This window comes from Dama dama, chromosome 11, assembly GCF_033118175.1.
Source record: "Dama dama isolate Ldn47 chromosome 11, ASM3311817v1, whole genome shotgun sequence".
NCBI classification, from domain to species: domain Eukaryota; kingdom Metazoa; phylum Chordata; class Mammalia; order Artiodactyla; family Cervidae; genus Dama; species Dama dama.
Genome location: NC_083691.1, coordinates 55315253 through 55328818, shown reverse-complemented (window position 1 = coordinate 55328818; position 13566 = coordinate 55315253). Strand labels below are relative to the sequence as shown.

At 54.5% G+C, this 13566-nt stretch overlaps 2 protein-coding genes across 5 annotated transcripts; both read left to right on the top strand.

The window, feature by feature from the left end:
* Positions 1-266: 266 nt before the first annotated feature.
* Positions 267-8232, top strand: C11H2orf68 (chromosome 11 C2orf68 homolog). Its single transcript, XM_061155263.1, has 4 exons — positions 267-516; positions 600-718; positions 1934-2085; positions 2450-8232. Exons 1-4 carry the CDS (start codon positions 410-412, stop codon positions 2570-2572), a joined length of 501 nt encoding a protein of 166 aa, XP_061011246.1. The 5' UTR covers positions 267-409; the 3' UTR covers positions 2573-8232.
* Positions 8233-9080: 848 nt separating this feature from the next.
* TMEM150A (transmembrane protein 150A) lies at positions 9081-13222 on the top strand. Of its 4 annotated transcripts, none has more exons than XM_061155258.1 (9): positions 9115-9164; positions 9701-9737; positions 9846-9881; positions 10315-10362; positions 10680-10766; positions 11403-11470; positions 11771-11898; positions 12032-12209; positions 12440-13222. In XM_061155258.1, the coding sequence occupies exons 4-9, from the start codon at positions 10322-10324 to the stop codon at positions 12679-12681; spliced, it is 744 nt and encodes a 247-aa protein (XP_061011241.1). In that variant the 5' UTR covers positions 9115-9164; positions 9701-9737; positions 9846-9881; positions 10315-10321; the 3' UTR covers positions 12682-13222. The 4 variants fall into 4 exon arrangements, with proteins under 4 accessions (XP_061011240.1, XP_061011241.1, XP_061011239.1 ...); XM_061155259.1 differs by lacking the exon at positions 9115-9164 and adding an exon at positions 9357-9514; XM_061155257.1 differs by having other exon boundaries at positions 9081-9164; positions 9701-9881.
* The last annotated feature ends 344 nt before the right edge of the window (positions 13223-13566 follow it).

Sequence of the window (13566 nt, the reverse complement as noted above, 5' to 3'; positions counted from 1 at the left end):
ATCCTGTTTTCCTATTGATACTGTCACAAAAGGAAAACCCCGGCAGGAAAAGGAAGTTAAGCTTGCTGTTTTTCGTCCGCTCCGCCCCGCCCCGGCCCTCCGGCCCGCCGCGCCGCCCCGCCCCTCCGCCCCTCCGCCGCCCCGCCCCGCCCCGCCCCGCCCCGCCCCTCCCCTCCGCCCCTCCGCCCCGCCCCTCCGCCCCTCCGCCGCCCCGCCCCTCCGCCCCGCCCCTCCGCCGCCGGCGCCTGGAACTCTGCGCGCAGAGAAGCTCGGCCCTGCCCTCCTTTTCCCGACGTCAGGGCTAGTGGCCGAAAGTCGAGCGAGGGGCGGTGCTGAGTTTCCGGGAGGGAGGGTGGCCGTTGGGGGCCTTGAGGCAGGGACGGCGGCGGCTCCGCGCACGGGGGTTAAGATGGAAGCGGCGCCGGGTCCCGGGCCGGGACTCTGTTGCAAGCCTGGAGGGCGACTGGACATGAGCCACGGCTTCGTGCACCACATCCGACGGAACCAGCTCGCCCGGTACCGCCCCGCCCCGCGCCACCGCCGCCAGCCCCGGCCTGGCCTGGCCCGGCTGTCCCTGACTCCCGCTCGGCTCCCCGCAGGGACGACTACGACAAGAAGGTGAAGCAGGCGGCCAAGGAGAAGGCGAGGAGGCGGCACACGCCCGCGCCCACTCGGCCCCGAAGGCCCGACCTGCAGGTGTACCTGCCGCGACACCGAGGTGAGGCCGCCCACCCGCCTGCTTCCTCGAGCCCGCGCGCTCTTTTGGCCCCGGCTCAGCCTCAGTGCACTCTTCTTTCCTGTATGGGAAAAAGCTACTTCTTAGCCCCCAAGGCTCAGTTCATCTCGTCCCTTCTTGGAACATCTACCTCGTGTCCCCAGTCACCGCTAGTGATTCTCCCCGTAGAACAGAGAGGGCTCAAGTTAAGCATCACTGTTACCGGACAAACCTGGGAGTCGGCAAGAAGTTGTCTTTCGCTTTCTCTCCACCACACTATTTTCGTATTCCTGTCACCTAACAGAAAGTAAGTTTGGCACTGCTCTAGGCGATAAGGACATGCTTGTGGAATGAAGCCCAAACCAACTTAATGGCCTTTTTTCCCCAGCTTCATTTCGACCTAGCAATTACAGTAGATAACATATGATGCTAAATTTGTTGATCTTCCCTAGGAGTGCCTTTAGAGGTTGTATACATTTCATTCATTTAGCTGTCAGAGGACCCCATAAGATGGGAACCATTATCATTTGTGTTTCACAGTCTGCAAAACGGATGCAGAGAGGTTCAGTAACTTGCCTGAGATCTCAGGGAGGTAAATGGCAGAGCCTTGATTTGAACCCAGGGAGAGCACAGTCCGCCTCTCTACCACCTTCCAACGTTGTGGACAGTTGTGCGTTGTGTACTTCCTGCGTGATTGACTGTGCTGGTGCTAGGGCAGAGGTGTAAAGGTGAATAAAATCCCTGATAGGCGGCACATTTCACACACACATTCTGGGTCCATGAGAAGACCGGTGCTTTTTTCCCCCCCTAAATTCAGCCTTTTTTCTTTTTTTAATTTTATTTATTTATTTTTGGCTGTGCTGGGTCTTCATTGCTGCCCATGGGCTTTCTGTAGTTCCAGTGAGCAGGGGCTCCTCTCCACTTGCAGTGCTTTGGCTTTTTATTGCGGTAACTTCTTTTGTTTCGGGGCTCGGATTCTAGAACACAGGCTCAGTAGTTGTGTTCTAGAGCGCACAGGCTTAGTTGGCCTGAGGCATGTGGGATCTTCCTGGACCGGGGATCGAACCTGTTGTCCCCTGCTTTGGCAGACAGATTCCCTACCACTGGATCACCAGAGAAGTCTGGGGTTTTCTTTACAGTCTGTTTTCCTGTATCATCTCTGGGCAAGGGTTCCAGCAGCCTTCCTTTCTTCTCTCTCATTCTGGTTCATCCCTCCAGATGGCTCTACCCACCCAAGCAACCCAGACTGTGAGGAGTCCGGTGAAAGCAGCAGTAGTGGCAGCTCTGAGCCAGAGCCTCCTGGCCATCAGCTTTTCTGCTTAGAGTATGAGGCGGACAGCGGAGACATCACCTCAGTTATCGTGTATCAGGTACGCCTGGTGGAAACAGCTGCAGCCTGAGGGTCCTGGGCCGTGGTGGAAATCACTGTGAGACCCGGAGCCACTGTTTTTCTCAGGGACTGGTGGGAAGTATCTGTCTCACATGGGAGCACAGACTGCTAGGTGATGCTTTTGAGCACAAGCCACTCCCATCACAGTGATTCTCAGCGGGCGATGGGAAGGGCACATGGCCCACAGTCGAGAATCATTATTAAGGGGACACCTGGGCAATGACAGGCACTGGCAAGAAGTTGTGAGTCCCGCGGAGATCTGTGAGAGTGTTGCCTAGGGCCAGGGCAGGCCACCTTTCCCGAAGAGGCCGTGCCCTGAGCTTCCTGACTCTTCCTCCACGTAGGATGATGATCCAGGAAGGGTGAGCGAGGAGGTGTCAGCCCACACGCCTCTGGAGCCACTCATGCGAGAGGCCCTCAAGTTGCGCATCCAGGAGGAGATTGCAAAGCGCCAGAGCCGACACTGAACAGACTGGAGTCACTGCCCAGGGAGCCATCCCTAGTTCGGGGGTGCCGGGACCAGTCTGAGCTGATCTCAAGACACCCCTGTACCCCCACCAAAGCTGCCACATCCACGGGAAAAGGGTGTCACAGGGACTGGGCCTGGCCATCTCCCTTGTAGCTGTTTTTTCTTATATGTTGGCCCATTTGACCAGCCTAATATTCTGAAAATTTTTGAGAATTTTGTTTGGTTAGCTTGGTTTTGTGGAAGCAAAGACTCTGGGGAGAGTTGAGGTTTATGAAACCCTGTGCCAAAGTGCTGCTTTCTCACCAAGGTCATGTTCCCCAGGGCACCTGGCCGCTGCTGCTCCACCTAGCTCCTTGAGCCCTGTTTGCTATTTTATGGTTCCTTACTTCCGTGCCTTCTGCTCACTTCCATGTCTGTGTTTTCTAGATCTTCTTTTCTGGCGTTTCTTTGTTCTTTTCTTTCATTCATCTTTTTGTCTCCCAATGCATCAGTCACAATCCCCCCCACCTCCCACCTTTAGCTGCTAAGGATTTTGGATGTGGGGGTTCTGGCCTCTGCCTTTCTGGCAAGCTCTACCAGTACTTCTGATACCAGTCAAGGGAGACTTTCTTTGATGCCTACTTGCAAGCATGTCTCCCTCCCCTTACGTGGCTTTTGCAGGTTTCTCCCATGCTCCATCACTTCGCCCAGTCTCAAAAGATGATGCCAGAACTCAACTGTGAGGTTTTCTTGCCGCAAAACCTGCCTGGGTTGGGACTACATAATTCCAGCTTCCCACCTGATCCCTAGCTGTGAACAAGCCATCTGTGCTCAGGCTAAAGGAGAACTCTCAAAACAAGCCAGAAACTGTGTTTCCAAATGTGATTTAGCAGTCTTGAATGTACAGACAAAGGCAAATTCAACGTGAACAATTATTGCCTGTTTGGAGCCCTAGGGTGCAGACGGTAAAGAATCCGCCTGCAATGCAGGAGACCCAGATTCAATTCCCTGGGTCAGGAAGATCCCCTGGAGAAGGGAATGGCAACCCACTCTAGTATTCTTGCCGGGAGAATTCCAAGGACAGAGGAGCCTGGCGGGTTACAGTCCATGGGGTCGTAAAAGAGTCAGACACGACTTAGCAACTAAGAGTTTCTCTTTCACTTGGAGCCCTAGTTGGGAAAAGGAGGGGAGCCTGAAAAGTCTCCTGGAGGGAGCTAAGCAAGCCTCTTTCATCTTCCCTTCCCCTGCTCTTTCTCCCGTCCTACCTCCCAAGAGTATATAAAACTCCTAAGAGACCCTAATGCTAAAGATCCCGGGAATATCACTGCTTTCACTGAAGTGAACATTCTTCCTAATGAGGGTTGGACTAAGGTCTGAGAAATCCACCAGCTGTCCCATACACGACGGTACCAAGCCTCTGTGGTTTTCCAGCAAATGGGCCTAACCTCAGTGACTTGAAGTATGGGATTTAAGGGAGCCCATGAGCACTGGGACTTCTTCACACCAACACTCCCCCTGCCCCAGAGGTTTCACCTCAGGGTCTCAAGATCAGTCTGGCCGGTCCCTCTCAGCAACTTTGCTCATAAAGGACATCTAAGGGCACTTTTGCTTTGTGCCCTACAGCCCTGAAAATCTACCAGCTCAGAAATGGGGCAAGGCAGCTACTTCAACTACATCATTAAAATGCAGCAAGTTACAGCTCTCTGGGAAGGTGAGTGAGGTGGATAAATTAGAAGGGCCTGGTTGTGAAGGCAGACAAGGACCAGCAGATCCTGACTCCCAGAGCTGCCCAAAGTCAAATGCCTTCAACTTGCCAGTGCTGGGCTCAGTTCTCTTCCGGTGGAGTAAGTCTGCCCTCATTTGGCCAGGCTAGAAGTGCCTTTTGATTCTTAAGGTTAACTACCCTCCAGAGCCGCCCAGATCGAGGAGACTGCGCCATACTCTGTCCCCTGTCTTCCTGCAGCTCAGAGCACCAGGCATTTTAGTCTTGCAGCTCTTCAGCTGATCTGCTGACTTGGACATAGGATTTCACCGAAACTCTTAGGCTTCCCAGGCTGGAAATACTTTTTTGGGTTTGTCTTCTCATAGCTGGATGGCCTGTTTTCCTGGATTTATTATAGAAAATAGAAACAAGTCCATGGGGGCATGACCCCTGAGAGTTTAGCCTTCAGCCCTGTTTTGTGAGACTCATGTACCAATTCTGTCCTCCTGTGTGTTGATCGCATAATCCTCACACTCTCAGGTAAGAGACTGATGGGAACATCTCATGTGTAAACTTGTTGAGGCGCTTTGCTAATCGAGTGCATATAAAATATCTTCCCAAGAAAGCATTCTAATTCTTAGCTAGTTTATGCTGCACAACTATAGGAAGCACTAAGCCTGGTACTTAAATGAGAGGTTGTCCTTCAGGCCAGGCCTAGTGGTGTTGATGCTGCCATGGCTCCAGGTGTGTCCGGAATGCTTCTCTACTAACAGCTCTCAGCCCATTGACAGCCTTGGAGCTCCACTCATTGCTTCTCACCCCTCACTGCAGTCCAAGATGGTGTCCTACTCTCCAGTATATTTACTGGACTTGCCTCCTGATGTCTTTTCAGCCATTTTCAGTTGTTGGTGCCTTGCCCTCAAGGAGCAGTTTCCAGGGCATCTCCCAGAGGCCCTAGAGCTGTCTAAAAGAGGACTGTCCCTGCTGTTTCGTGCATTGGCTACAGCATTAGACTAGCTTTCTGGCAGATTGCTTCAGGATCAGCATTTATTTGACTAGATACAGTCTCAGCTGCCTGGAAAAAAAAAAAGTCTGGGAGCCTCATAAGCATATTTCACGTTCATCCAAAATGAAGCATTCTTCATTTACTGAGGCTAAGCCTTGGATGCTAAGGCATTGTGTGTCCCGGGCCACAGTGGGTGATGTTACTAATAGAAGGAAGCTGGGTTTGCAGGGGTTTGGGGCTGTGCGAGAGTAAACACTTAACACTTGAGTTCCAGCCAGCTGGCAAGGATGAAAGTCTTTGAAGAATGTAGTACAAGATGGGAAAAGGAGAACGTAAAGCTTTTTGTCCTGAATGAGAGTAGGAAACCGGCCAGTAGGACCAGCGTGGGCGATAAGAAATGCTTCTCTCTCTGGACAAGCCTCTGAAAAGGGACATTCCATCTCCACTGGTCCACTCCCAGGGGCATTGCCGTGCAGAGATTAGCCCACAAAACTGGAAGAAACCCTTTGGAGTGGTGGGTATCCAGCTTACTGTGCATGTGGCACCGTCTGTTGGTGGTAAGGTCGGGCCCCCAACTGGTTCGCACATGTAAATGCAGCCTTTTGCAGACAGAAGAGTAAAGACCAGGTGGCTTTCCTACCTCTGAGCCTTCTTTGGGGAGGAGCATCAAGGAAATGTTGACAGTTATCTGAAACATTTTAAGTTCCCTCATTGAATTCCTATCCTGCCCCCGAGGAATCATATGACCAAGAAACCACAGGCACACACCCCAAATTTCCCCAGGAGGTGGAGTGATGCCAGAAGGGAAGAGAGGGAATGGCTCCTCTGCCTTCCCAGGGCCACCAGAATGAGGAACTGGTTGTATAACGTATCAGAAGCCATACTTTCTTCTGTTTTCTCATTTCCAATGTTCCTGCTGTATGGATGAATAAAATGACATGTTGCAAATTTATTTGAAAATCCTGGAAGGAAGGTACATTGCAAATACAGCATTCTTTTTAACCAATAAACGTACTATTTTTATAAGCACTGTTTTTGCCAAGAATTGTGAAATCACTTGTGTACATAGGGAAAAGAAGACTACGTGCTCTCCTAAAGTCATTCAGCACAGAATCAGCACTAAAAATCTGATCTCTTGTTCTGCCTGACTATTTTAAGGACTGTCCTGGTTGGAGAACAACAAGTAGATTCACATGGCATTGGAGCTGGAAGGGCCTTTTAAAGACATCTGGTCCTACTTTCTATTGATACACAACTCATCCCTATCAACATCCCTTGAAGAGCCCTTCTGTCTCAGGCTAATTCTCTGTTCTAGGGACTACTTAGATTGTTGTATTAAGTCAAAATCTGCCTCCTTGTCAAGGCTCTGGACTGCTTGCCTTACCCCCACTTTAGGATAGAACAGACAGTTTAGAACCTGAGTAGTCCTCCTGGGCCTTCTCCACAATCATGGCTAAAAAGGAACACAAACCCAACTCAACAGGAGATAGTAAGTGTTGATTAAGAATCACTAAGCTTCAAGGCTATGGTTTTTCCAGTGGTCATGTATGGATGTGAGAGTTGGACTGTGAAGAAAGCTGAGTGCCGAAAAATTGATGCTTTTGACCTGTGGTGTTGGAGAAGACTTGAGAGTCCCCAGGACTGCAAGGAGACCCAACCAGTCCATCCTAAAGGAGATCAGTCCTGGGTGTTCATTGGAAGGACTGATGCTGAAGCTGAAACTCCAATACTTTGGCCACCTCATGCAAAGAGTTGACCCATTGGAAAAGACCCTGATGCTGGGAGGGATTGGGGACAGGAGGAGAAGGGGACGACAGAGGATGAGATGGCTGGATGGCATCACCGACTCAATGGACATGAGTTTGAGTAAGCTCTGGGAGTTGGTGATGGACAGGGAGGCCTGGCGTGCTGCAGTCCATGGGGTCGCACAGAGTTGGACACAACTGAGCGACTGAACTGAACTGAAGCTTCCAAAGAGGTAGGAAATGCTAAGGGCTCACAGCACTATTTGGCAGATAAGAAAAATTGCCTGCTCCCAGGGGAACACCCCTGGGCAAGAAGATGGTGATCTCGATAAATTAGACAGAGGCACTCCTTTGTCCTGGGGCACAAAGCCTGGCCAGCAGAAGGCGGACTGGTTTTATACCTCCCTGGTTCTTCAGCCAGGTGTTCTTGTACAGGGTCGCTCTGTACTGCCATAGTTCTTGACCCAGTTTTAACTACTTACCCTGATGCAGTTTGGAAGAGGGTCCTCCAACAGGCTTCCTGGTTCCATTTTTACCTTCCACTAGGTTCAGAAAGGTTTCTCCTTCCTCAAGCCACTGTCCAATTAGTGTATCTACTCCATTCCCCCCACAGTCCAAGGCCATTTCTGACTATTACCTTTACCTCACCAGTCCTACTGAATTTAAGCTCCCCGGTTCCTGGCAGCATGGGCACAATGCTCCTTTCAGTAAAGGTCTGTGGGCCCCGGTGTTGCCTCATACGGACTCCAACAGACACTGGACTGCCAGTTTGAATACTTTCCTGCCCTTTTAATCATAAAAACAATGTCCAGGTGTGGATGGAGTGTCACCTGCCGTATCAGTAAACAAAGGATGTGGCCATCAAGGCAGTAGCCACTGTAGCCACCCCCAACTGCACCCTGAGGGGATTCAAGGTGGAGAAAAGCAGGCTGTTGGCTCCAGATAGTTGAGGTGCATATCAAAGGAATGCTTTCAGTGAGCCCAGACTCTTGTATCTTCCAGAAGAAAAACTCTAAACTCATTAACACTAAACTCATTACGGCTGGTTACTGGTCTTTAATTAACAGTAAAGCTTTTGATATTTCAACTACCTGCTTTTTGTAAAAACTCCTTTATAGCCTGACTGCTCCCTTGCCTCTTTGGAGCAGTCCCACAGAGCTATCTGAGAGGCTGCCTCCTGGGTTGGAATCCTTAGAAAGTTTGCCAAATAAAACACAATTCTCAACTTTTGGGTTGTGCTTTTTTTTTTCCCAGTCAACATAAGGTTTGGTGAAGCTGTTGGGTAATTTATCCTCACACTATCCTGTTTGCTTCTTCCCAGCTTGCTCTGGGTCTCCAGCCTTCCTCTCCTCTTTTCCCTCCCAACCCCTGGCCATGGGGGTGTCCTTAGAATGGATATTGTTTCAGCAGTCAGGAACCCTATTTTGGACGCTGACTTCTGGACGGTACCCTGTGTACTTGTATCCTTGAAAATAAAATGTATCTGATGAAAGTAGCTCTCCTCCAGACTTTGCTGAGTCCGAGGAAAGCAGAAGCCAAATAATGCAGGGCGCTTGAATTTCTTAAGGAACAGCCAGGACTTTGTGCCCTCTGCCCTGCTGACCGGCCTCGCCTTGGACAGAGGCAGGCACGGGGCGCCACACTGAGGGAGGCTGTCTGAAGTCCCCGTCGGCCAGTCCAAGTTGCAAAATGTGCCCGGCGGCGGCGAAGGAAGGCATCCTTTAGCCACGTGTGCAACGACAATCACAGGTGCAGCTGGAAGGAGGCGCAGACCCCGGAGCTTCCCGCCTCCCGAAGCTTCCACCACAGGAGCAGGGAAGACGGGGTTATCTTCTTGGTATCTCCGCATCAGATCCTCCTCGGCTGGGGTCACGCCGCCGCCCACAGAGCCCAGGTTCCCCCCAAGTCGGGGCACCGCCCACCGTTCCAGCATGACGCGGGCGCGGGGACTCGGGAACTGTAGTTCCTGGCTCGGTTTGTGGCGCCGGGGCGGGGGCGGTGCGGACTCCAAGTCCCGGCGGGCGACGCGGCTCGGCCGGGGCGCTGGGGGCGGGGCCTCCCGGCCCTTTAAACCATTCAGGGTCGCTCCGAGGGCCGCAGCCGGGGACGGCGCCACGCGGGGGCCGAGCAGGACGCGGCGGCGGGGCGCTCCGGGGAGGTGCGTACGGGGTCCCTTCCTCCCTCAGACCTCCAGAGACCACCTGCAAAGGCGCAGGTGCTGGGGGCTGCGGGCGCCCAGGCGGGCGGGCGGGGGACCGGACTGGGCTTACCGCGTGAACCCGCCCCTTTCCCGCGGCGCCGGCGCTCAGGTAGCTGCCTGCGCCCCGCTGATTCTCCGCCCATCCCCGGACCCCCTCGCAGGCTTTTCTTGGCGTGACCCGCTCCGGATTGTCCTGACTCCAGCCCCTCTCCCAGCCCGGGACCCTCAGGCCAGGGAGGGTGGCTCCCTTTCCAGAGCTTAGGGCCCCGCGGCGTCTGAACATCAGGCTGGAACGCGGAGGACCCCCGGTGAATGACGGAGGGTCCCCGGTGAATGCCGAAGGGTGTCCACGTTGTGGTGGGGGCTCGGCCCCAAGCGTGGGCGCTCAGAGCCAAAGAGGGAGCCCTGCGTCTGGTGCTGACCACCTTTCTCTACCCAGCACCGGCTTTGGCCAGTCACTAGACCCTGGACTTTGACCTGTCTCTCTCCACCAGGCCCGGGCAGCTGATGGTTTTGACGAAGTATCTTAAGGTAGCCGGCCCACCCCCTCTTCTCTTGCTACCTCTTGTCCTCCCCCCCCCAATCACCACCACCCTGGCTTCCCTCCCTCATGACCGCCTGGATCCTCCTTCCTGTCAGCCTGTCAGCATTCTCCATCACTGGCCTATGGACTGTGTGAGTACGGAGGGGGATGGGGGGTAGGCAACGAGGGAACAAAATGTGAGGAGGGACAGGGCCCAGCCAGGACCCAACAGGAGCCTGATGGCACACAGAAAGTCCCCTTGTCCTGTGGTAGGCTCCAGGGTGGCACCCAGGGTCACTCTGGCTGTCTCCAGAGCCTGGCCTGGTGCCTGGGCCCACAGCCCCTTGGGACAAGCTGGCACCACTGCTGTCCAGCGGGGTAATGCAGACAGACACATTTCTAGCCAGGGCAACTTCCAGAAGTCCTCTAGTTTGGGACCAGGCTGTGGGTGCTAGAGTAGTGTCGGGCCGCAGGGCCACCCCAACTCAAGTCCCCAGAAAGGAGAGTGAGACTGGATGAAGGAAAAGAGTCAGTGGGGGAAGGCTGGGCGCGTCGTGGGGCAGGGTGACAGTTGTGCTCCCGCAGGTATGCCATGGCCGTGATGAACCACCACGTGTGCCCCGTGGAGAACTGGTATGGCGCACTCTGCAGACAGCCTCACTCTAAAGCTCCCTTCATCTCTGTTCCCTCTTGGGCCGGGGCTGCCTCAAGCCAGATGGAGACATTGGGCCTCACTGCTCTTCTCTGACATTGGCAGCACCTGCCCCCTCCCCAGGCATGGCTTCGTGCCCACCTAGCTGCTTCCCACTGTCATTTGCCCCTTTGGCTTCTGTCTCAGGGGTCCTGGGAAGTGGGCTCTTCTGCCCCTGCCAAGGGAGGTCTGGGAGGGTGTCTCTGAGAGACCAGAGGGAACCCCTTCCCCCCAGGCTATGCTCTATCCTACCTGCCAGGTCTTACAACGAATCCTGCTCTTCTGACCCCACGGAGCAAGGGGGCCCCAAGATCTGCTGCACCCTGGATGACATCCCCCTCATCAGGTGAGGCCTAGAAACCTGGGAGGTCATGGAGACCCAAGGCCCAGCTAGACTCCCAGCCAAGTGCCTCAAGCCAAGGCATATCCCTGGGTCCCAGAAATAGTAATTCCATTAAGAGCACACATGACGATACTGCTTACCAATTACTATGAGCCAGGCCCTGCACTGAATCCTTTACATGCCTAAGGTCATTTCGCCTTCCCAGCACTGAGGCAGCTATTGTTTTCATGACTTTATAGGCAAGGAAACTGAGACTGCACTATGTCATCCATCCAGATCCCTCAGCTAGTGAGTGGAGGCACCTATATTTAGGTTCCAGCTCTCTGCCCACCCTAAGCCCTGGCATAAGGGAAATCAGACCCACTGTGGACCTTGACAGTCTCAGGGATCCCAGGGAGCCGTGGGGTCCACTAGGCAATCCTGGGCTCTCCCAACTCCAGCAAACACCCAGCACTCTGCCTTAGGGGGAGGTGTGGTCAGCCTGGGGCCACTTGTTTGTAAGGGATACTGGCCTTTATCCATCAGGGTCTAGCCTACGAAGGAACAGGTGCACATAAGGCTAGAGAGAGCAAGTGGGCCAGGAGGGGGGCTTTCCAGTGGTTCTGCCCCTCTCACTCTGTCCCCACCCCCTCCTCTCAGCAAGTGTGGCTTGTACCCCCCCGAGAGCTGCCTCTTCAGCCTCATTGGCAACCTGGGTGCTTTCATGGGTGAGTTGTGCCCTCGGCGCCCCACTACCACCCCACCCAATCCAGCCTACCCTCACCTCCACTCCCCAGGAAGCCCTGGCTTTGTGCAGCCCACCGCACCAAGGGCTAAGGCCAGTGGGGCCACTTCACTTCCATTCCATGAAGGCCCAAGGCTGACTCCCACACAACCACCCTGGTATAGTGCAACCCCTGCCTGTCCATTCCCTTCCGGCCCTCAGAGCATCTGGGGAAAGCTAGCTGGGCTGGGTCAGGGCCAGAGAAGGCGCCAGAGCCAGCCCCCGCTGTGCTCTCCTCCCCCAGTGGCCCTGATCTGCTTCCTGCGCTATGGGCAGCTCCTGGAGCAGAGCCGTCATTCCTGGGTCAACACCATGACGCTCATCACAGGCTGCACCAATGCTGCGGGTCTGGTGGTGGTGGGCAACTTCCAGGTACGCCCGCCTACCGGCCTTTCAGCTTCCCCTAGAGGAACAGGAAGGCGGGGGCGGGGAGGGGGTGAGGTGGGGGGTGGAGGATGAAGGGGTGGAGGGGAGGGGCTGATCTGTGCTTGCTCTCTGGGCCCAGGTGGACCACGCTAAATCTCTGCATTATGTCGGAACCGGTGTGGCCTTCACTGCCGGCCTGCTTTTCGTTTGCCTGCACTGTGCCCTCTCCTACCACGGGGCCAACGCCCCTCAGGACTTGGCCATGGCCTACCTGCGGATTGTGCTGGCAACCATCGCCTTTGTCACTCTGATCCTCAGTATCCTTCCAGGATGGGGTGGCCAGGAACTCCTCTTGTAGCTCAGGCCCTCTACCACCCAGGATGCTGGGGGAGCAGGGGGAACAAACACCCCTGCCCAGTCTGGTCTTCTGCCCCCTACTCCTGGGAGATGAGACCTGGTCCTCTGCCCCAGCCTATATCCAGGAAGGCAGAAGGGTGTCACCAGGCTCCCGCACCTCCTCCCTGATGTTTCCTTAGCCCCTTCCCAGCTGGGGTCTTCTTCATCCATGAGAGCTCTCAGCTGCAGCATGGGGCAGCCCTGTGTGAGTGGGTGTTTGTCATTGACATCCTCGTCTTCTATGGAACCTTCAGCTACGAGTTTGGGGCAGTCTCCTCAGACACACTGGTGGCCGCGCTGCAGCCCACCCCCAGCCGGGCCTGCAAGTCCTCTGGGAGCAGCAGCACCTCCACCCACCTCAACTGTAGCCCTGAGAGCGTCGCCATGATCTGAGGTCTGGGGAGGATGGCTGGCCCTGCCTCCACAGCTCCCCACGTCTCCTCTGCATTTCTTTTGTACCAAAAAAACCCGATTTTCTGAAAAGTATTCTGTTGGGACACAGGCTGCCTCGCTTCTGGAGGAGGGGCCATCCCACACCTGTGCCATAGAGGAGTGGGCCTCTTGGCAGGCTGCCCAAGCCACACACAGCCCGCTCCCCACACCGCAGTGTTGTCTTTATGTTTTAAAGGTCACGTTGTCATTCACCCAGCCAGCCCTTCAGGTGCCTTCTACTCCCTCCCTCAGTGCCAAGGCTGGACCACTGGGATTTCCTGCTGCAGGAATTGGGGGCTGGGAACAGCAAGAGGGCTACCAGTCTCAGGGGTGGGGGTGAGCACTCCTTAGTCTATGGGAAGGCCCCCTATGGGCCCACTGAGCTGCACTGGGATTCTTCACTCTGCCCCTTTGTTTAGGGCAAATAACACAGCAGAACCACGTGGGTATTTTAGTACTTTTTTTTATATATATATATCTATTAAAAGAATTCTAATTTGCATGTTTGTAGTCTGTCCTGAAGAAGAGGGCCTTATGCAGAACAGCTTCACCTGGACAAAGGATGGGAGAAAGCCCCTGCCCACAGGGAGGGTCCTGAGTGCCCATCGAGAGCAGAGCTGCCAAGAACAAAGGATGCCAAGTGCTATCCAAGTACCCCTGAAGGGCTTGAAGCCCTTTCTGGGCCTCTAAACAGCCTGAAGAGCTGACCTGATTATTTCACACTTCCTACCCTGCTCAGGGGCTCCCCTGGTGGCTCAGATGGTAAAGAATCTGCCTGCAATGCAGGGGACCCCAGTTGGATCCCCAGGCTGGAAAGATCCCCTGGAGAAGGGAACGGCTAACCCA

Coding starts and splice junctions, on each gene's coding strand:
- C11H2orf68 (XM_061155263.1), top strand. CDS start 410: ATGGAAGCGGCGCCGGGTCCCGGGCCGGGACTCTGTTGCAAGCCTGGA. Junction 719..1,933: donor GTACCTGCCGCGACACCGAG/GTGAGGCCGCCC, acceptor TCATCCCTCCAG/ATGGCTCTACCCACCCAAGC. Junction 2,086..2,449: donor CCTCAGTTATCGTGTATCAG/GTACGCCTGGTG, acceptor TCCTCCACGTAG/GATGATGATCCAGGAAGGGT.
- TMEM150A (XM_061155257.1), top strand. CDS start 9,817: ATGACCGCCTGGATCCTCCTTCCTGTCAGCCTGTCAGCATTCTCCATC. Junction 10,363..10,679: donor GTGTGCCCCGTGGAGAACTG/GTATGGCGCACT, acceptor CCTACCTGCCAG/GTCTTACAACGAATCCTGCT. Junction 11,899..12,031: donor TGGTGGTGGGCAACTTCCAG/GTACGCCCGCCT, acceptor CTCTGGGCCCAG/GTGGACCACGCTAAATCTCT.